The sequence below is a fragment of the Podarcis pityusensis genome, assembly GCF_964106645.2.
Source record: "Podarcis pityusensis genome assembly, chromosome: 9".
Taxonomy (NCBI): Eukaryota; Metazoa; Chordata; class Lepidosauria; order Squamata; family Lacertidae; genus Podarcis; species Podarcis pityusensis.
In genome coordinates, this window is record NC_138034.1 from 17,397,897 (window position 1) to 17,419,478 (window position 21,582).

The 21,582-nt window shown below is 43.0% G+C and overlaps 1 protein-coding gene across 5 annotated transcripts in view; it reads left to right on the forward strand.

Moving 5' to 3' along the window:
• Nucleotides 1–21,582, forward strand: part of TEC (tec protein tyrosine kinase) — a 75,577-nt gene that overhangs the window by 46,626 nt on the left and 7,369 nt on the right. For all 5 annotated transcript variants that reach the window (XM_081019982.1, XM_081019983.1, XM_081019984.1 and 2 more), the window contains 11 exons: nt 5,943–6,047; nt 6,831–6,912; nt 8,187–8,315; nt 10,176–10,216; nt 11,746–11,921; nt 15,220–15,285; nt 16,042–16,096; nt 16,238–16,317; nt 17,512–17,645; nt 18,509–18,583; nt 20,813–20,984. In XM_081019982.1, coding sequence (XP_080876108.1) covers nt 5,943–6,047; nt 6,831–6,912; nt 8,187–8,315; nt 10,176–10,216; nt 11,746–11,921; nt 15,220–15,285; nt 16,042–16,096; nt 16,238–16,317; nt 17,512–17,645; nt 18,509–18,583; nt 20,813–20,984 — 1,115 coding nt within the window. The remainder of the gene's footprint in view (nt 1–5,942; nt 6,048–6,830; nt 6,913–8,186; nt 8,316–10,175; nt 10,217–11,745; nt 11,922–15,219; nt 15,286–16,041; nt 16,097–16,237; nt 16,318–17,511; nt 17,646–18,508; nt 18,584–20,812; nt 20,985–21,582) is intronic.

Genomic DNA, 21,582 nt, shown 5'->3' on the forward strand with positions numbered 1-21,582 from the left:
CTGTACCTTGGTTCTCGAACGGCTTAGTTGTCAAACAAATCGGCTCCCAAATGCCACAAACCTGGAAGTGTTGCGGTTTGCAAATGTTTTTTGGAAGCCGAACATCCGACACGGCTTCTGCTTGAGTGCAGGAAGCTCTTGCAGCCAATCGGAAGCCGCGCCTTGGTTTTTGAACGGTTTTGGGAGTCGAATGGACTCCTGGAATGGATTAAGTTCAAGAAACAAGGTACCACTGTACTGTACAGAATGGAAAACAACAAAGCTAGCTTGCCTCACCCTAGCACTAACTGTTAGAGTCACTTAACCAGGAAGCAGCAGAATTTTAAGGTCATATATATATATAATAAATGTTCATAAATATACCAATGTCTGGAGCAGCACAGGAAGACCTTCCTGAAACCATTTTGACTCCCTGAAACCATTTTAACTCCCAAACTGACCAAATGTTTTCTCTGCAAGGAGGGAGGGGGTGGGGGAACTTTCCCATTATCTCAGGAAGTGGGTGATCACCATTTCAGAGGAATGGGCGGACTACCAGGAGAGGCAATCAGATAAGGCATTATCAGAAAACCTGCTAGACAGGAAAAACAACAACACTCAAATTTCTGTTGTAGACCGCCTTTTCTGTGATGTAGGTATGATGTTTGTGGGGGGTGGTCTTGGGTTACACCCCTTCTGTGATGTATGTGTGATGTATGGAGGGGTGGTCTTGAGCTCCAAGGCAGGGAATTTAAAATGTCTATATAAGGGCAGGCACACCGTTGTTCTAGGTCCTCCTCCTTTCCTGCATGTGAGGGGAGCACCCTGTTGCAACAGATCAATAAAGATCAGGCTTACTAGCTGCTTTGCTTCTCAGTATTCTCTGGTTGGCCTCTGTTATTTTCTCCTACCAATAGGGAACCCACGTAAGGACTCTATATGGGCTTTTGGATACCCCATAAGGGAAGAAGGGCAGATTTTGTTTACAACAGATGGCGACGCATGAAGGGACATTTGGTTGCCCGGATTCTGGGAGCGAGGAAGGACTGGTGATCCAGCGCGCGCCAGGCAGTTTGCCAGGAGGAGCCACCAGTCCTCCAGCGATCCCAGGGTCTGGAAATAACTGGAGATCCACCGGGGTTAACCAGAGGAAGCAAAGCTCAATCAGGCCGGCCTTAAACAACCAGTCAAGAGATCCCGGGATCGCCAGGAACAGCGCATGCGGAAGTGAGTATAAGTAGGAAACATGGGTAGTGGGTTGGGTTCTCTAAACCACAGCAACCAAAATTCTTATAACAACAACATATCCGCAATATCCATACCAAATGGGGCAGCTGATAGAAGATCAGAACCATTTTTATAAGAAATGGTCTGGATACAAGAGGCAGTTGTTGCTTAGCCCATCAGTGCCTAAGAATAATTTCTAGTGCTAGAGGGTGTATGTCCTGGTTCACCACCGAGACACCTGAGTTAATTTCTGCCACAGGGTGGCAAGAAGGAACTAATTAATAGGACTTTCCTCCCCAGTGAGTGCTCTGAAACCTGAGCTAAAAGCCATTTTAAAATAGGCATTCTGAATTGGTTTTCCTTTGGCTTGCCTTCACACTTGCCTTCTGGCCACTGTGGTGAAGCCTGAGTTCATGCTCTTTTCCTTCCCAATCCTCCGTTTTAATGCACCAGAGAAAGAAACTAGAAGTTTCTGGTTTTAAACCCACCACAGTTCCTAGCGAAACTAAGCTTTAGCCTTCGTTGTTCCAACCAGTATTGAAATAAACTGCTATTTAAATAAGCCACAGTTTATCCAAGAACCAATGGCACAGAATCTGTAGTTAGTTCAAAATCAGAAACATATTCTTTCAATCCCTTCCTCTTGTGTGCTAATAAGGATTGGTGAGTGTAGATCGTGTAAACAGAGACTCGCAACTCTTTCAGATAGCAGGGAGCCTTGTCTGAACTGAGCCTTCTATATCTATTCAAATTAAAATAAAATGATTTTCTCCACCTTCAACCCCTGCATACACACGTTGAAGGTGCATTGCCAGTCATTAAAACCTTCATTTGGTAACCTCCACAAAGGAAGCACCAACCAACCCACTGCGATTATTAACAAGCTGTCAGTTTAACAATGGATGGTCGCCCAGCATCCGTAATAAAACTAAGAAAAGTTGCTGCCAGTCTGTTTGCTGATTCTGAAGTGGTCCATTGATCTTGTGTGGGTCATAATTCACCTGAACTGAATCAGGTGAATCTGCTTTGGAAATTGAATAGGGTGGATTTCTCCTCCATCTCAAATAATAGCATGTAACTTATTGCATATCGGATGCCATATTGGAAATACTACATGGTGAGGAATTAATCTTCTTTGCTTTCTTGAGAACATTGTGGGTAGCTTGACATGAGTGGCAGCACATATGCTGTACATATTTTACTCTGTTTCTGTTCGTTAATATAATTATCTCAGTAAAATATCCTGGGACTCCTTTGGAGTTCATCAGCAGGATAAAATCGCTGATTCTTCGCAAGATCAGCTTACCTGAAATATTTTTTCGTCCACCATCTTCAATATGTGCTGTCAGGGCTGCCTCAAGTCTCAGCTCACAAAAGACCAACGCCTTTCTTTTCTTATATACAAAAGTGTTTATTGCAGTTCATTGTTTGCTTCAGATCCGAGGCGCGCAGCCCTACGTCTGCTAGGCTTAGACCGCTGAAGTCCCTTCTGAATCTGTCCCTGCCCTGCACCAGTTTAAGAGGCTTGCGCTGCTCCACCTCTTTCTCTCTTTCCTTTTCCGCAGGGTCTTTCTGCCCGCTGGGGTTTCGCCCCTCCTGGATTCCTCCGACGCGGAATCAGACTGCTCTTGCCCCCTCCTGCGGGCTTTGGGACCTGGCCCCTCCTCCGGGCTCCCTGTACTTCCGCGCGCCTCTACATTTGAACTTGGCGCGCGCCCCCAACCTCTAACTTTCCTTTTGACAGCTACGCTACTCCCTTCACTACTCCCCTCCCCTTCCGGGAGGGTGGCTTGCTCCGACCTCCCTCCTTTCTCTACTGCCGGAGCCGCCTCCCCTGATACACTGGAACCTCCACCCCCTTCGCTGCACTCTGGCGGGGAGGCTGGTCCTGACGCCCAGCTGCCACTTTGGGATCCCCCGCTGGCCCCCTGCTCCTGACAAGTCCCCCCTGGGGCTCCCCTGGCCTTGACCACCGGCGCCCCCTTCTGGGAATCCTCTGATTCGCTGGAAAGACTCATGGAATCTCTAGAGTCATTGTCATCCTCTTCCTCGCTGTCCTGGGATTCATCCCCATCGCTCTCCATCTCCTGCCTACCCTGTGCCTCTGTCCCTGAACCCCTGACATGTGCGTTCGGCTTCTGCTGGGATGTGCTTCTTGAATGTGCCTTGGATCACTCCCAGAGTCTTCTCTTCTCATGAGGTGGCCAAAGTATTGGAGTCTCAGCTTCTGGAAGGACAGACGCTGAAGCTGAGACTCCAATACTTTGGCCACCTCATGAGAAGAGAAGACTCCCTGGAAAAGACCCTGATGTTGGGAAAGATGGAGGGCACAAGGAGAAGGGGACAACAGAGGACGAGGTGGTTGGACAGTGTTCTCGAAGCTACCAGCATGAGTTTGACCAAACTGCGGGAGGCAGTGGAAGACAGGAGTGCCTGGCGTGCTCTGGTCCATGGGGTCACGAAGAGTCGGACACGACTAAACGACTAAACAACAACAACATAGCCCTCCAGAATTTGCTGGGCCACAGTTCCCATCTTCCCTGACAGCTGGCCATGCTGGTTGGGGCTAATGGATGTTGGAGCCCAGCGATATCTCAAAAGGGTCACAGGTCCCTTGTGTTGAAAGATGGGTCTGCATAGCCATATATGTGCTCATGTGAGGGAAGAAAGCACGTTATTTTCATTGGAGTCAGATTGACTGGACCCCAAACTACTTGTAAGGGGGGGAAACCTGTAGTAAAACAATCTAAAATAATGCTAACATGCAGAGTTGTTCCTTGACATTTTCCATAAAGTTTGCTGATGCTGATATGTGCGCAACTTGAGGTGTTTTATTCATTTATTTTTAAGAACTGTAGGCTGTGTTTCTCATGCATATTTTTAGCTTTATCTAGATTCATGCATCCTGACATACTTCCTGATTCTGAGCAGTGAAGCGAGAACACTGAGTTCACACTTTTTGCTTCTCGGCCTTGCGTTGCTCCTAAACGGTTTTATTTGGATTTTCTTGATTGAGCATGCGACAAACGCAGTTTACCAATACTTTCAAAGAGACTTTTCAACGACAATGCTGTAGTGTAGCAGAGTGGGAAGAGAACAGCCTTTCTGCAGGGAGAAAGTTTTGTCGCTTCAAGCAAATGTTTGCTGGGTGTACATTCCCACACAGGAATTGTACTGCAAAGTAATGCAATGCGTCATTGACTGAGGCTGAGGGCTGGGTGTGGCTGGCTGTTATAGCCAGGGAGTCGACCAGAGGGAAGAAGTTTTCCCTCTGGTCCATTGTCTAAATCGTGCCCCAAAGCTTGCCTGCAATTGGCCGCAACCACAGAGGAACCCCAGCAGCCAGCACAGCTGGCAGAGGAGGAGGTTATGCCCTTCTCTGGCCATGCTGAAGCCAGAATTTCCCCCCCAGCCACAGCTGCTCCAGGCTGCAACCATCACTCCCCACCAGCCGGCAGATAAACAGCTATTCCCACATACAGTAGGAGTCATACAACAGAGTTTAAATGGTTCGGAAGATTTCAGAGCATTGCTTGCAGGAGGATTTTATTTACAGCCGTTTATCTCTTTAAAATTCTTGCTAGATGTGCATTGGATTTTTAAAAGGGTGAAATGAAATATCCGGGAGCGACGCGTTAAAGCCACATATATATAGTAAATGGAAAAGAGGTGCATATTTATTGCCACCAACTATTGTGTAGAAAGATTTTGTGTACTGCTCTATTCTTTGTTGTGAATTGGGTGTTAACATGTGCACCAACAGCTTTTATTTTCCCTTTCCTCTGGTTTTGGTCCTTTATGAGCATATAAATTTACGCATGTTTTGAGGGATGCTTTCCATCTTCATAACTGGATCACTTCCAGAAGACCTGCAAAAAGAACAGTCATCCTGTACTTGTACAAAATTTGTTCCATAGTTATACTATGTCCGCTATTTACTGAAGATTCGGTCTAGTTTTTTATTAATAGTTTCTTAATTGAATTTTTCAAAAAGAAACAAAAACAGTCAAACCAAACAAACTAAATAATTTGTGAGGAACTTCTGTGACACTGAACCAAACCATTGTTATTCCACACTTTGGGCTATATTTCCCCCTCACTTTCCTTACTGCAAACAATTACATTTTTTTTGGAAAAATATTTGTTGGGAAAAATTTGTCATGCCCATTTGAATTATGTAACCTTAATTTTCTGGCATGTGATTGAATCCCACTTGCACCATAGCAACAATCTTAACTTAAACTTAGTTAATATGATTAGACAGCAAATAATATTGTTGCTTAAAATATTGACTTATGAAAGTTTAAGACACATGGCTAGTTGTGGATCAGACATTGGTATGCAGAAATCTTCTTGACATACTTGTGTCAGTCTCTGAAGAATGAATCATTATAAATTCATTTATGGGAGTCACTTGCAAGAACACTCCTAGTAATGAAAATTGCTTCAATAATCTGAGTAAGAAATTTAACCCTATGAGGGTTTTTTACTATGTCTTCTGTCTTCTGCAGTCGTTGACAGCTATCATTAATTATGATGCATTTGTGCTCCACCTTCAGGAATGTCAAAGCCATTGAGCAATGTGTTGTTAAGTTTCACTTGAACAAGAATTGTGCTGTGCCCTCTTCTGGCATAGCCCATAAAATTGAATTTTGCAATATCTCTGAAATTTTGTACTGTAATCTCATGCATTTTAAAAATGTGACCTCATTACACATTTGTTTGACATGTTGCAGAAAAAGTACCGAAAAGGATCAGTTGACATTTCCAAAATCAAGTGTGTGGAAATCGTGAAGAATGATGCTTTAGTTATTCCCTGTCAAAATAAATACCCATTTCAGGTAAGTTTCTAGGGTTGAAAACACAGTCAACTCCATAAATAACTAAGTCTAGTCCAGATGTTTGGACTACAGCTCCAGGAGAGCAAGAGGGTGCGCACCGATCCCTCTTGCTCTCCCGGCTTCAGCAATAGCTGCGCAGCCTGCATTCGCTCCATAAGACGCACACACATTTCCCCTTACTTTTTAGGAGGAGAAAAGTGTGTCTTGTAGAGCGAAAGATACGGTATATCAGTGTCACAATAGCACCATACATATCTATGGTGCAACCACAAATTTGAATACTGTGTACACCTTGCCTCAGTAAGGATATGCAGAGCTGGAAAAGGTTCAGAAAAGGAAAACCAAATGATCAAGGAGATGGGACTACCCCCCTATGAGGAAAAACACAACATTTCCTGTTTGTGAGTTCAAGGGGGAAAGTGAGCAAGGAGAAGGTTGAGAGAAGTTTGGGTCACTCATTGAAGCTGTGTATTGGAAGATTCAGGAGAGGCAAAAGGAAGTACTTCACACAACACTTTGTTTAACTATGGAATTGTCTCCCAGAAGATGTAGTGATGGCCACCAACTTGGATGAACACTACCTACCTGGGCAGATGAACGAGACAATCAGAAACAGTACCTTCATCTTGACAGAACTGAGTGTTAGTTTACTGGTCCAGTCTGTTACGGATCCCAAGCACCAATTTTGCACTTATTGAGGAGATATGAGCTGTATAGTAGTCAATAAAGCACAGCCAATATTGCCACTCTTATCATAACTTTTCTCTTCTTCGTCCTTTCCAGGTTGTGTATGAAAACAGCACACTTTATATTTTTGCTCCCACTGCATACAGTAGAGATCAGTGGGTAAGGAACTTGAAAGAAGGTAACTGCAGCTGTTTATAACATTTGCATATGAGTGGAGAGAAGGAAAGAACCCTGATCGAAAAGGCTAACAAAGAACTTTCTCACATGTGCATACTGATGCATCCCCAGCCACCATTATTTAAAAACAGAAAATAGCAATTTGCGTCTAGTGATATATTTCTTGGTGAGAGGGAGGAGAAGTCAATTGAAAACTATGTGGGGTAGAACAGTGAGAAGGGCATCATAACTACTAGTACAAGTCATGTCTTCATAAGAAATAATATTTCAACATCTTCAACATTTATTTCCCTCTTCTTGGGAACCCTAAGAATAGATCTAGATACCATCAAATGCATCTTCCTTAAACACTTCCCTTCTGGTTAATGCTAATGTTGGAGCATGGTACATGCAGGAGATAACAAGCTGCTTAACCCTTCCTGCGTCTACCAGCAAATGCCTTCTTCAAGGGCAAACATTTTCCCTGCAGGCGTCTTATGGTCTTCTTATGATCTTGAAGACTGTCCCAGTGAATTCTTTTTAAAGTATTTGCAGGAGAGAATCAGTGGACAAGGAATTAAGCACCTCTACCCATTTATTTTTTTCTCTTGTAGTTCCCCTACCAGTCGTTGCCCCATGTTTATGTTATGGGGCCAAAATAGGACTCCCAGTGCTATGGTGCTGAGTAACATCTAATTCCATCCTAAGAATGGGCCTGTAAGGGCCTGTATGTGGGCCTGTAAGGAAGTAGGAATCTCTAATGGAGGACTCTCAGCGCCTGACTAAATTGTAATTCCCAGAATTCATTGGGAGAAACCGTGATAGTTAAATTGATGTAAACTCAGTATAAATTTCAAGTTGAGGTTGAGGCATAATTTAAGGTCTTTGACTGCGTAGAATCCCCACTTTATCTACTATGTTTTGGATTATGAGAGCAGCAAAGCAAAAAAATAAAAAAATAAAAATAGAACTGTATCCCACACAAATGTATCCCAAAATAAGGAAGTACTCAGAGCAAAGCCCAAAACTTCATTTTACCATAGATGATTTGGTCGTTAATGATATGGTAGATCATTTGACTTTTAATAATGTCTGAATAATGCCTGTTTGCATAGATATTTTATATTTCGGTGGCGTTTTTCATGTTCCGGTGTACTTAATCTCTGAAGAGTGGAGATGTGTCAATAAGTATGGTTCCCTTAGGCTAAAATATTAACAGTGCTGAAGCTAGAAGATTAAATTACTAACAAAACATGGCATTTTGGCCTGAAATGTTGGCATTTTTCTTTTTTGTAGAAATAAAAAACAACAATAATATAATGGTTAAGTACCACCCTAAATTCTGGACAGATGGAATCTACCAGTGCTGCAGACAAACAGAAAAATTAGCGCCTGGATGTGAAAAATATAACCTCTTTGAAAACGGTAAGTGCTTGTATTCATTGTACCAGGGTAGCCAGACTTCAGGCTTGTACAATCTGCACCCTTATATCCCGGAACCCTAAAGTACACCAACTGGACCTAGGTTGCAAACTAGTGGCTCAGGTAGGTAGACATACACTAAGAATTAAGAGTCAAAAGCTCTGAGCACATTTTCAGCCCAAGACTTTTTGATCCGTATCAGAACCAAGCTCACCAGGCCAAGTGTTCTTCTTCAGCAATTTAATGTGGTTGTGGGGAAGCTTTTTAGTTGCTGCTGTTGTGTTGGAATCTAACCCCACCTGTGTGTATCTGAAGAAGTGTGCATGCACACAAAATCTTATACCCAGAACAAACTTAGTTGATCTCTAAGGTGCTAATGGACAATTTTTAATTTTTTTTATTTATCCCATCTCTTCGGTTTCCCTCCCCGCAGCCTCCCAGATTGCTCCCCTTCCTCTCCTCTCAGTTATTTCTCTTTATGTTCAGCTGCTCTGGTTCCAATATGAACTTTCAAAAAATGAAAGAGGAAATGGAAAGTGTGTCCCTCGATGTACTTTTGGAGGCAGGTAGATGGTAATGATCCTTGCCAGCTTATAATGAAAGCCAAGAAACCAACTCTATGAGGCTGAGGTGTATTCGCCCCATAGCATGTGGTGTAGTGGTTAAGAGTGGTGGATTCGTAATCTGGTGAACCGGGTTCGATTTCCTGCTGCTCCACATGCAGCTGCTGGGTGACCTTGGGCCAGTCTCAGCCTCACTCACCTCACATAGTGTTTGTTGTGGGGGAGGAAGGGAAAAGGAGATTGTTAGCCGCTTTGAGACTCCTTAGGGTAGTGATAAAGCGGGATATCAAATCCAAACTCCCCCCCCCCTCCTCCTCCTCTTCTTCTTCTACTACTACTACTTCTTCCCTCATATCTGTTGAAGGGACAGAAGAGGCTGAGCGTGGAGCCAAGAGCAGAATGGCTTCAGTGGCTGGCTTCTCCTGAACACGAGAGAGGAGGAGCCCCCTGCCTCCACTGAAACTGTGCTTCACTGGGCTCTGCGCTCAGCCTCCTCCCGATGATGTGTGCGCAATGCGTGTGCATAATGTCACATGCATGCAGCTTGTGCTGGGTCCATGGCATCGTACACGGTACCTCTGATGAAAGCAGTTGTGAGCAGCAAGGTTCGTAGACTTTGTGGCCATGCATAAGGATGCAGCTTTGGCAACCCTTGTGTTTAATAATTGCCAGTCTTGCCAGTCTTGTGCAAATCACCCAGAGATATGTCAGCAGATCCCAATCTACCTTAAGGTCATCCCTGTTGTGTACTATTTATGGACCTACTTAGACTCATACTATAACCAGGGTGATTGCTGCCACCTCCATAAAGGTTCCTATTCCTGTTTAAATGCTTCTGCCTGTGGTGGTTATTATTATTATTAATTGAATTTATATACCATTGTATACCCAGGGGTCTCAGGGACCTTGGGGTCCCTTTCAACTCTACAATTCTACAATTCTTCTGACAGCATGTTCAGCACACTACACCATACAATGTCACCATAAACATTTTCAGATTCTGCTTTGAACCACAATGATGGTTAATGTTGATGCCAAATTAACTTAATGGGTTAGACCCAGTGTGGAAAATTTGCACATCAGAAGTGGGGGGGGGGGGGAGAATGCATGAAATCCTGTGGCTCGCTTTCATCTGTGTTGGTTAATCCATAACCATTTCTAATGGTTAATCAATCAGCAGCATGATATGATTAGGGGAAGTGCAACCATTCTGATCTTTCAAAAATCTTGATGTTACATACTTAAGCCTTTAACAGATACCTCTAAATTCAGACTCTGTGATTTCTATGGTTTGTTTTAGGTATGAAGACTTTGCCTCCGTCAATGCCGGATAAAAGTAAGGTAAGGAGAGAATTCAGAGCACTAAGGAGCTATAGCTGATAAGAGTTAATGGTTGCTAGTCTGATGGCTGTATTACCAGCAGTATCAGAGGTGGTTTATCTCTGAGTTGCTGTGGATCACAAGTAAAAAAGTGTTGTTGTGCTCAGGTACTGCTTGAGCTTCCTATTGGCATCTGGCTGGTCACTGTAAGATTTTATGGGTCTTTGGTCTGATTCAGCAGGGGTTGTCTTATGCTTTTAACTTACATTCAGTTCTGTACTATTATAATTGGAACTATATATTTCAGGTTGTAATACAACCTGAAATATAGGTAATCCAAATCCAATGGGGGTCCGGATAAAAGCTCCAACTCCACGGCCTAGGACCCTCATACCTACGGGACCGCCTCTCCCGGTATGCCCCACAGAAGACCTTAAGGTCCATAAACAGCCGCACCCTAGAGGTCCCAGGCCCTAAGGAAGTTAGATTAGCCTCAACCAGAGCCAGGGCCTTTTCAACACTGGCTCCGGCCTGGTGGAATGCTCTGCCTCATGAGACCAGGGCCCTGCAGGATCTGATTTCTTTCCGCAGGGCCTGTAAGCCAGAGTTGTTCTGCCTGGCTTTTGGCTTGGAGTCAATTTGATTCCCTCCCCCTCTTTCTTTTTCCTTTCTCCTCCTGTTGATGAGGCTGCTTTTTAATGTTTTAATGTTGTATTTTAATCTTGTTTTTAAGTTGTATTCATTCAACTTGTTTTTATTATTGTTTGTTAACCGCCCTAAGCCCGGCCTTGGCTGGGGAGGGCGGGGTATAAATAAAATTTATTATTATTATTAATGGACTCAGCATACACATGTTTGGAAACATGTATCTGCTGAGGCAACATATCATTATACCCTAACTGTCATGTGCTGTACCATATGCTATGCTTAATTATTCTACTCAGATCAGTACGCTGTATTTCCATACAAATGCTAGTATTCAAAGGCATATGCTTATGCTAGATCTGTGCAAACAGGTTTCTGTCTCTTCTGTCAAAACTCCCAAGCCAATTCTTAGCAACCTAACACCCACACCCTGCAGCTTGCCTCCCCCCCAACCCCCCCCCCTACATCCTACCTGTTCTAAACTTGCTAACCTAAGCCCAGGTCTTTTGTAACACAGTTGTGCTAACCTCCTGTTGTCTTAATGGCTCGTCCCCCCCACAAGGTTTCCTCCCAAGGAAATTGGTTGTGACTTAATTAACAATTAACTCATGTTAATTTTCTAGGATTAAGAGGTGTCTCCATTTAAGATGTCTGCCTGACTTAATTAGTTTTTACTCATGCTAATTCCAAGGACTTTGTAGTTGGTCTCACACAAGACCCAATGATATGTCTTAAGTCAGAAGGATATGACATCCTGTTTTAACATACCAGTTCCAATTAAAGTCTGACGTTTATTAAACCCAGGCATTTAGCCCTCCCACCAGACCTATAACAATAACCTTAATTAAATATAACGATTAGAATCTGTAAGTGAAAATAGTTCTAATACCTTGTTTCATTTTCAGAGAAGGCCCCCACCCCCTGTTCCCCAGGAAGAAGAGGAGGAAGAGGAAGAAATAGTAGTAGCCATGTATGACTTTCAGCCCACGGAACCTCATGACTTGAGACTGGAAAGAGGTCAAGAATATACCATTCTTGAAAAAAATGACATTCACTGGTGGAAAGCAAGAGATAAATACGGGTAAGGAATCTTAAAAAGCAGAGACATCACCTTGCCAACAAAGGTCCGTATAGTTAAAGCTATGGTTTTCCCAGTAGTGATGTATGGAAGTGAGAGCTGGACCATAAAAAAGGCTGATCACCGAAGAATTGATGCTTTTGAATTATGGTGCTGGAGGAGACTCTTGAGAGTCCCATGGACTGCAAGAAGATCAAACCTATCCATTCTTAAGGAAATCAGCCCTGGGTGCTCACTGGAAGGACAGATCCTGAAGCAGAGGCTCCAATACTTTGGCCACCTCATGAGAAGAGAAGACTCCCTGGAAAAGACCCTGATGTTGGGAAAGATGGAGGGCACAAGGACAAGGGGACGACAGAGGACGAGATGGTTGGACAGTGTTCTCGAAGCTACCAGCATGAGTTTGACCAAACTGCTGGAGGCAGTGGAAGACAGGAGTGCCTGACATGCTCTGGTCCATGGGGTCATGAAGAGTCGGACATGACTAAACAACAACAAAGGAATGTGACCATTATTTCAGCTTTTTAATACTGCCAGAAATGGATGGTACAATGATTCCAATAGATGTAACTGCATTATGATGGCCTTTACTAACATTTTAATTGTTGGTGAATGGGTGTCCAACCTTTTTTTCGCTCAAGAGCCAGCACCCCTCCAAAGGTTGTATGCCAGCATGCCTGGGTACACATTTGCATGCATGCATTCCAGGACCTTTCCTGAAGGCAGCCACCACTTAAGAATGGATTCATGTTTGCTGATGCGCTGGCACAAAGAAGACTTCTATCACATGATGCAGAAGGGAGCTTCCTTCACCCTACTCCTTGCTTGCAATACACATGCGAAAGAGAGGGAAGATCTTCTGCTCTTCATCCTGTAGTTTCCCTTCAATGGCTGATAAAGTGATAATGATCTATAACTGCTGTTCTTACCACTTTGGCTGCTCTCTAGAATGATAGTTAGAGATTGTATATCTTCGTAAGGCATTGGCCTGAAGCTTCTGGAAGCACAGAAACTTTTTAAAACAAACAAACAAACTATAATTTTTTATTATAGCTCCTGCCAACCTAGCAGTTTGAAAGCACGTCAAAGTGCAAGTAGATAAATAGGTACCGCTGTGGCGGGAAGGTAAACGGTGTTTCTGTGCGCTGCTCTGGTTCGCCAGAAGCGGCTTAGTCATGCTGGCCACATGACCCGGAAGCTGTACGCCGGCTCCCTTGGCCAAATAAGCGAGATGAGCGCCGCAACCCCAGAGTCGATCACGACTGGACCTAATGGTCAGGGCTCCCTTTACCTTTACCTTTATGGCACAAATGTCAGGGAACGGCGTCTCCAGATACGACCAAAAATGTCTCCGGAGGGAGGGGCGTATGTGTCCATGGTTTCCATTTATCTACTGCTTAATATTTTAAAATCTCCTAAGTGATGTAAAACATAAAAATAATACCACTAAAATAAAAATACAGCATAAAACAGTGAACAGTAGTAGAAAAGCAGGGATTCAGACACATAAAACAGAGTCTGATCGTATGGGTCAGGGAAATCCTGGAGAAAAAGAGATCTATTTCCAATATATCTGAAGCAACTTAACGGGCAGAGGGAAGGGCATTCCATAGTATAGGGGCAACAGCAGAAAATACCTGCTTTCAGGTCACTATCCTATCATATTCAGCAGGGTGTGGTACCACAAGTAGAATTTCCCCAGATGATTTAAGCATCTATAAAGGGACAGGTGGTCTTTCAGATGACTTGGTCCTGAGTTATTTAGGGCTTTGTGTGTTAGCAACCAGACCTTGAGCATGTACAGTGGTGCCTCGCAAGACGAAATTAATCCGTTCCGCGAGTATCTTCGTCTAGCGGTTTTTTCGTCTTGCGAAGCAACCCGATTAGCGCTATTAGCGGTTTAGCGGCTATTAAAGGCTTAGCGGCTTAGCTGCTAAAAGGCTATTAAAGGCTTAGCGGCTTAGAAAAAGGGGGGGAAAGCGAAAAAAAATCTCAAGACTCGCAAGACATTTTCGTCTTGCGAAGCAAGCTCATAGGGAAATTCGTCCTGCGAAGCGCATTGAAAAACGGAAAACCCTTTCATCTAGCGGGTTTTCCGTCTTGCGAGGCATTCGTCTTGCGGGGCACCACTGTACCAGTTCCTTCAGCAAAAGTGTAATATGTGTAATAAGTGCTCCATTCAACATGCTGCCTTCTGTGTTTATCATGAAGATTAAATAGATGGATCCAGAATTTGATTGATGCACCTTCAACATGCTATAAAGAATATATTTTAAAAGATGCTGGGAATAAGAGTTTGCATTAATTTCTTGATTTATAATGAGAAAAATGTTAGTAGCACTAATACGTATGTTGAAAGCAACCATATATATATATATATATATATATATATATATATATATACATACAGTGGTGCCCCGCAAGACGAATGCCTCGCAAGACGGAAAACCCGCTAGACGAAAGGATTTTCCGTTTTTGAGTTGCTTCGCAGGACGAATTTCCCTATGGGCTTGCTTCGCAAGACGAAAATGTCTTGCGAGTCTTGAGATTTTTTTTTCGCTTCCCCCCCCCTTTATCTAAGCCGCTAAGCCTTTAATAGCCTTTTAGCAGCTAATCTGCTAAGCCTTTAAGCCTTTAATAGCCGCTAAACTGCTAATAGCGCTAATCCGTTAAGCCGCTAATAGGGTTGCTTCGCAAGACGAAAAAAACGCTAGACGAAGACACTCGCGGAACGGATTAATTTCGTCTTGCGAGGCACCACTGTATATATATATATAAAGGTAAAGGTACCCCTGCCCGTTCGGGCCAGTCTTGCCAGACTCTAGGGTTGTGCGCTCATCTCACTCTATAGGCCGGGAGCCAGCGCTGTCTGCAGACACTTCCGGGTCACGTGGCCAGCGTGACAAGCTGCATCTGGCGAGCCAGCGCAGCACACGGAATGCCATTTACCTTCCCGCTGGTAAGCGGCCCCTATTTATCTACTTGCACCCGGAGGTGCTTTCGAACTGCTAGGTTGGCAGGCGCTGGGACCGAACGACGGGAGCGCACCCCGCCGTGGGAATTCGAACCGCCGACCTTCTGATCGGCAAGTCCTAGGCGCTGAGGTTTTACCCACAGCGCCACCCGCATGTATATATATATATATAATCTATATATATCTCTTTATTATCCTGTGCATTGCTTTGAATACCCTGTGTGGGCTAGATAGATGACTGGAATTTATAAATAAATGCAAGTTTATTACTCTGACATTGTTATAATATGTGTTTTCTAAGCATGGGTTTCTTTTGGTCACTTCTAGAAGCAAAGGATATATTCCAAGCAACTATGTAACAGGAAAGAAGTCCAACAGTCTAGATCAATATGAGTAAGTAAATACTTAAATGTAGTACCCAGGAGCAAATTCTGTATGTATGTATTTTGGCAACTGAATAAAAATAATTGGCTGAATCAAGTGAGCTCTGACATACACTTCTACAGTATTCTTCATTCACCAGTTTGAGAGTAAGCTAACATTTAAAAAAGCACTCCTGACTGGTTCCAAAACTTCATAAAAGCTGTTGTTCTGTAAAACACCTACTGATACCTACCCTCTTTATTCACAGAAAATCAACACAGTAGAGCAGCTAAGGGCCACTTCACATTTTACATTAAGAAAAATTGATATATGCATATATGAGTACACATCACAAGGAAATAAAGCTAATTCAGAACTCCTTGTGACTTGTTACAGACATAACGCCGCTATTTTATTTACCATGATTAAGATATTAAAAGCAGTTCATGGTTTGAGCTCCACACATTTTCCTTGTCTGTCTTAATCATGCTCCTTTATTAACTGAGAGAGAATCCGGTTAGCATCAATATTTTTTTAACAATGCAGATATTTAACACTAAACCGTAGTAAACAGAAATGTGGTGTGTGTATTTCTGTATGCATTTATAGGGAATAAACACAGAAGAGAGAATAATGGCATGGACGAAGGAGCTCATAACCTATTCCCAAATTCTTAAGCATGGTTAAGGGATCAGCAGGATGTCTGAACTGGATCTGTTCCATGTCACATCCAAAGTGAGCAGCCTAACATATTACAGCTTTTTATTTTCCCTCCTTTCTCTTTAGATGGTACTGTCGAAATCTAAACAGAAGCAAAGCTGAACAACTCCTAAGAAATGAAGTGAGCATTTGCTTTATAATGTTTCCAAGTACAACATAAAAACTTAAACCAACTTTATTTCATATGCTTGAATGAATCATAAATAATTCAAATAGGAAAAGCTTGATGAATGAAGTTTTCATTTTTTTTATTGGATTTTAGGATAAAGAAGGTGGTTTCATGGTGAGGGACTCTAGTCAACCAGGGTTATATACAGTATCCCTTTATGCAAAATTTGGAGGGTAAGTTGCTCAATCCACAGATTATACCCCCCCTTGACGATTTCTTGCTTGTATGCATATAAACATCTGGCTTCCTCATTTAAGACAAATCACACATATTTTATCATCAAACCTTTTCTGTAGAAGTAAGCTGAAACGCGTGCCTCCACTCAATTATCCAAACAGGTCATTGCGTCAACTAAATTAGATCAAATGATGTCCTAGGATTGGTTTTATTATTCTAGCTAGTTGGAACTGGTCTCTTCTTTGGTAATGGAAGTTTAGAATAATTAAGAAGGTGGGAACAGTCTCTAAATTAATTTCTGATGGGCTATATGACCACCCGCATTAAAGTCAGAGCTTCTCTCAACTTCAGTCCAAAGTCTCATCCACATCTGTAAAGGCTGGCGTTTGCTGACCTCAGATTCCCATGAAACTGTGAGGCAGCCCCTCAGCCCCTCGCCTCCATTTTCACGAGGAACTTAAGTGAACAGCCTCAGAATGGATCCTGTGCATTGCCTTTGCACATACCAAGGATACACTTACATAAAGTTGCTGTGGAACGCCCTCCCATCAGATGTCAAAGAGATAAATAACTACCTGACATTCAGAAGACATCTTAAGGCAGCCCTGTTCAGGGAAGTTTTTAATATGTAACGCTGTACTGTTTTTAACACTTGATTGGGAGCCGCCCAGAGTGGCTGGGGAAGCTCAGCTAGATGGGCAGGGTATAAATAATAAATTATTATTATTATTATTATTATTATTATAAACTATCATTAGGAATATATATATAGCTGTAAAGTTCACAAGAAATGTATTTGTTTGTTTTCTTTAATGTTGCTTTTTATTCTTCCTTCTCCCTCAATTTGAATTTTTAAAATGCTGGTATTACAAGCCTGGGGTAGACTAAATAACTTTACTAGCTTGTAGGGTTGGTCTCACACATGTGTGAGTGCTTGTGCTTAAGCTACCTGCCTACTTCTACTGTAGCTGCATTTTCACAATCGTTGTGAACAAAAGAGGCAAAGACTGTAATTGTTCTTTAGCAGCTCACTTCAGTTAACAGTTTCAGGGCAAAGTTTGTGCCTCAGTTACTCTACTGATTGAAAAACACTTGTAAATGTTTTAGTAAAATACTTTATTAGCAAAATACGTAACATAATTATGTCTAGAGTAAATGAAAAACCAAATTATTCTTATTGTTATTTTTAGAGAAGGGTTATCTGGAATAAGACACTACCATATAAAAGAAACGATGACATCACAAAAGCAGTACTACCTAGCTGAAAAACATTTATTTGACTCCATTCCTGAGCTAATTGAGTATCATAAACACAACGCTGCAGGTAAATGAGTCCAAGTTTTTTATCACTTGATTGAATGCTGCTTAACAATCTAGTTGCATAACTTCGGAAGACAAGTACATCTTCCTAGCTAGAGAGCCTGTTGCCCCCTGCATAGGTCTGCATTTTCAAGCTCTGTCTTCAAGCACGCCCCACCCCTGCCGCTTTCTGTAGGAAAACCCACTCTTTAATGCTAAATCGGAACAAATGGCAATTTGGGTTTTCCACGGATTGTTGTTTGCTCCAATTCAGCAGCAAAGAGTGGGTTTTCATGGGGAAAGTGCTGGGGAAAGTGTGGATGTGTGCCTAGAAATGCGATCTGAAAGGAAGTCCAGATGAACCCTGCGTACCCAAGTGGGGTTTTTGGATTTGTTTTACAGTAGTATTCCATGCTTTATCACACCTTGCCCCTAAAACTCCCTTCAGTTTCAAAAAATAATTTGAAGTTCAGCATGGGGGTCGTCTGCTGCTCGAGAAACAAGTTAGATGTAGACTTTTAGTTTTTAAATAATAATTGGGGTGTTTTCCCTGGATACTGTACGTTTGGTATTTGCGCAAGAAAGCAAACTATTATTCTGTACCCCTCCTGTGCTCCCCCTCTTATTTGACTTTTTTTTAACCTTTGTGGTTCCAAATTATCCTTGTAATGTATTCTATACCCTTGAACATTTTTAACTGCAGGCTGCTCCTAATTTTTTAAGCTTCTGAGAACACTTATTTTATGATATCTTAACATATTTGACAGCAAAGTGAATGATTATTAATTAACAAAAATATGGCAACCCAATATCATGGTAAGCACTAATAATAGCAGGACTACATTATTACCCTTCCTAATTCCATATGGATTTCCCCCAAACTTTCAGGTCTTGTTACAAGGTTACGATACCCAGTGACTCCAAAGGTGAAGCCCTCCCCAACTACGGCAGGATTTAGTTATGGTACGTTTACACACCTACAGAACAAAATATTTATTTTGAAAGTGTGGGGATTCTGTAAATCAACAAAGAGGCAATTTTGTTTGAAATTGAGTATCTTCTTATGTTCTTGGTAACGGATAGTTCAACATCTGCAGTGCTGAAAAGCCTTATCAACTCTGTAAGCCTACGGTTGATGAAATAGACATGACAGTCATGTGATGGCCCTTACATGCTTGTTTTTAATTGACTAAATAACAGCCGTGGAATGGGGCAATCTGGATGAGGACCACTGCATGAAGGGTGGGTTTTTTTTAACTCTTTGCCCCTGCCATGCTCCTGATTTAGATCCTCACCTCCATGGTTGCTATTTGCCCCAGGGAAGTTGACATTGGCACTTGTAATGTTAGCCCAGAGCAACTAGCAGCCACAGGAACAAAGAGTTAAAAGAGCCCCCTCCCTACACCTCTTGGAAAAGAGCCTTCTAATAAAAGCAGAGACATCACCTTGCCAACAAAGGTCCGTATAGTTAAAGCTATGGTTTTCCCAGTAGTGGTGTATGGAAGCGAGAGCTGGACCATAAAGAAGGCTGATCGCCGAAGAATTGATGCTTTTGAATTGTGGTGCTAGAGGAGACTCTTGAGAGTCCCATGGACTGCAAGAAGATCAAACCTATCCATTCTTAAGGAAATCAGTCCTGAGTGCTCACTGGAAGGGCAGATCATGAAGCTGAGGCTCCAGTACTTTGGCCACCTCATGAGAAGAGAAGACTCCCTGGAAAAGACCCTGATGTTGGGAAAGATTGAGAGCACAAGGAGAAGGGGACGACAGAGGACGAGATGGTTGGACAGTGTTCTCGAAGCTACCAGCATGAGTTTGACCAAACTGCGGGAGGCAGTGGAAGACAGGAGTGCTCTGATCCATGGGGTCACGAAGAGTCGGACACGACTAAACAACAAACAACAACAAAGAAGAAAACAAACACACAAGCACCAATCCTGTGATTGGGGTTGTGTCTCGTTTAGGCCTTAAAATAGCCTTTCCCAGGACAATATAGTAGGATCTACTCTTCCCCTACTCTATGATTATTATGATAGGTTAGGTCCAACAGTAATTCATCTGAAATATAATAGAGTGTAACTAGACTAAGGGGGAAAGGAGAAATATTGGCACTAGACTGAAAGATGCTGGAACAAGAATTAATCACCATGTTAACGACAGATGGGATGTGGAGTAATGTCTTAAATTACAAAAGCATAGTCGAACACATTAGGGGTTGAAGCTTTCTTGAGAAGTGACACAAGCGGCCCAGAGAAGTACTAGATTGCAGTGCTTATATTTTAGCAAACAAAGGCTGGGTTGGCTTCTGTCAAGTGTGAGAAGCATGAGAGATGTTGCTTCAGAAGGGGCAAGTGGATTAAAGTACACAATCTACATTTTGTTGGTTTGGGCCTATCCACACCTTCTTCTAGTCACACTCTGGGTTTTCTCTTGATTGATGTTTGCTCTGATTTGGAACTGAATACAGTGGTACCTTGGGTTACATACGCTTCAGGTTACATATGCTTCAGGTTACATATGGTTCAGGTTACAAACTTCGCTAACCCAGAAATAGTACCTGGGGTTAAGAACTTTGCTTCAGGATGAGAACAGAAATTGTGCTCCGGCGGCACGGCGGCAGCGGGAAGCCCCATTAGCTAAAGTGGTGCTTCAGGTTAAGAACAGTTTCAGGTTAAGAACGGACCTCCGGAACGAATTAAGTACTTAACCCGAGGTACCACTGTAGTGGGTTTTCCATGGGAAAAGGAGCAGGGACAAGAGGGGATACCGCTTGGATCCCTGCCTAGAAAGCGTCAGTCAAGCAGAAAACTGCCTTGACGAGCCCTCAATAAAATGTCTCCTGTGAAAGATTTGTCTGTATCAGAAAGTTAGGAGCTTAGGTATAAAAAGTTTTAGATTTTTTTAATAAACAAAACAAAACTACAAGAACCTGTTGAGTGGAGAGGATTCCTGAAGATCCAGTTGCTGTGGAGTCATCTTCTTTGAGAAAGATGTCCCAACTATCCATTTTTTAAGGAAGGCTTTGAGAATGAGAAGTGGGGATCCTGCAGCGAGTGCCAAAGTTCTCTGGTTGTGGGAAAGGATGGATAATGGTTTTGGCTGGGTCCCTTTCAGAAAAGGAAAAAGGGAACCAGGGGGGGCATAAGCATTGTCTTCCTCTGAACACCTTCGTTTTATTTTCCTCCCTTGTAGAGAAATGGGAGATCAATCCTGCCGAGCTTACCTTCATGAGAGAGTTGGGCAGCGGCCTTTTTGGTGTGGTGCGCCTTGGCAAATGGAGAGCACAATATAAAGTGGCCATCAAAGCAATCCGAGAAGGTGCAATGTACGAAGAGGACTTCATAGAAGAAGCTAAAGTGATGATGTAAGTAACGTGTACAGGTGCTAGGCTTTGCTTTTAAAACCCAAAAGAGCCCGATCCTTATGTATCTTCTCCCTAGGGTATTTGCATGCAGCTTTCTTTATTTAAAGTGGTGCTGTGGGTTAAACCACAGAGCCTAGGACTTGCCGATCAGAAGGTCAGTGGTTCGAATCCCTGCAACGGGGTGAGCTCCCATTGCTCGGTCCCTGCTCCTGCCAACCTAGCAGTTCAAAAGCATGTCAAAGTGCAAGTAGATAAATAGGTATCGCTCTGGCGGGAAGGTAAATGGCGTTTCCGTGCGCTGTTCTGGTTCGCCAGAAGCGGCTTAGTCATGCTGGCCACATGACCCAGAAGCTGTACGCCGGCTCCCTCGGCCAATAAAGCAAGATGAGCGCCACAACCCCAGAGTCAGCCACGACTGGACCTAATGGTCAGGGGTGCCTTTACCTTATTTATTTAAAGTACAGTGGTACCTCGGGTTACAGATGCTTCAGGTTACAGACTCCGCTAACCAGAAATATTACCTCAGGTTAAGAACTTTGCTTCAGGATGAGAACAGAAATTGTGCTCCGGCGGCGCAGCGGCAGCAGGAGGCCCCATT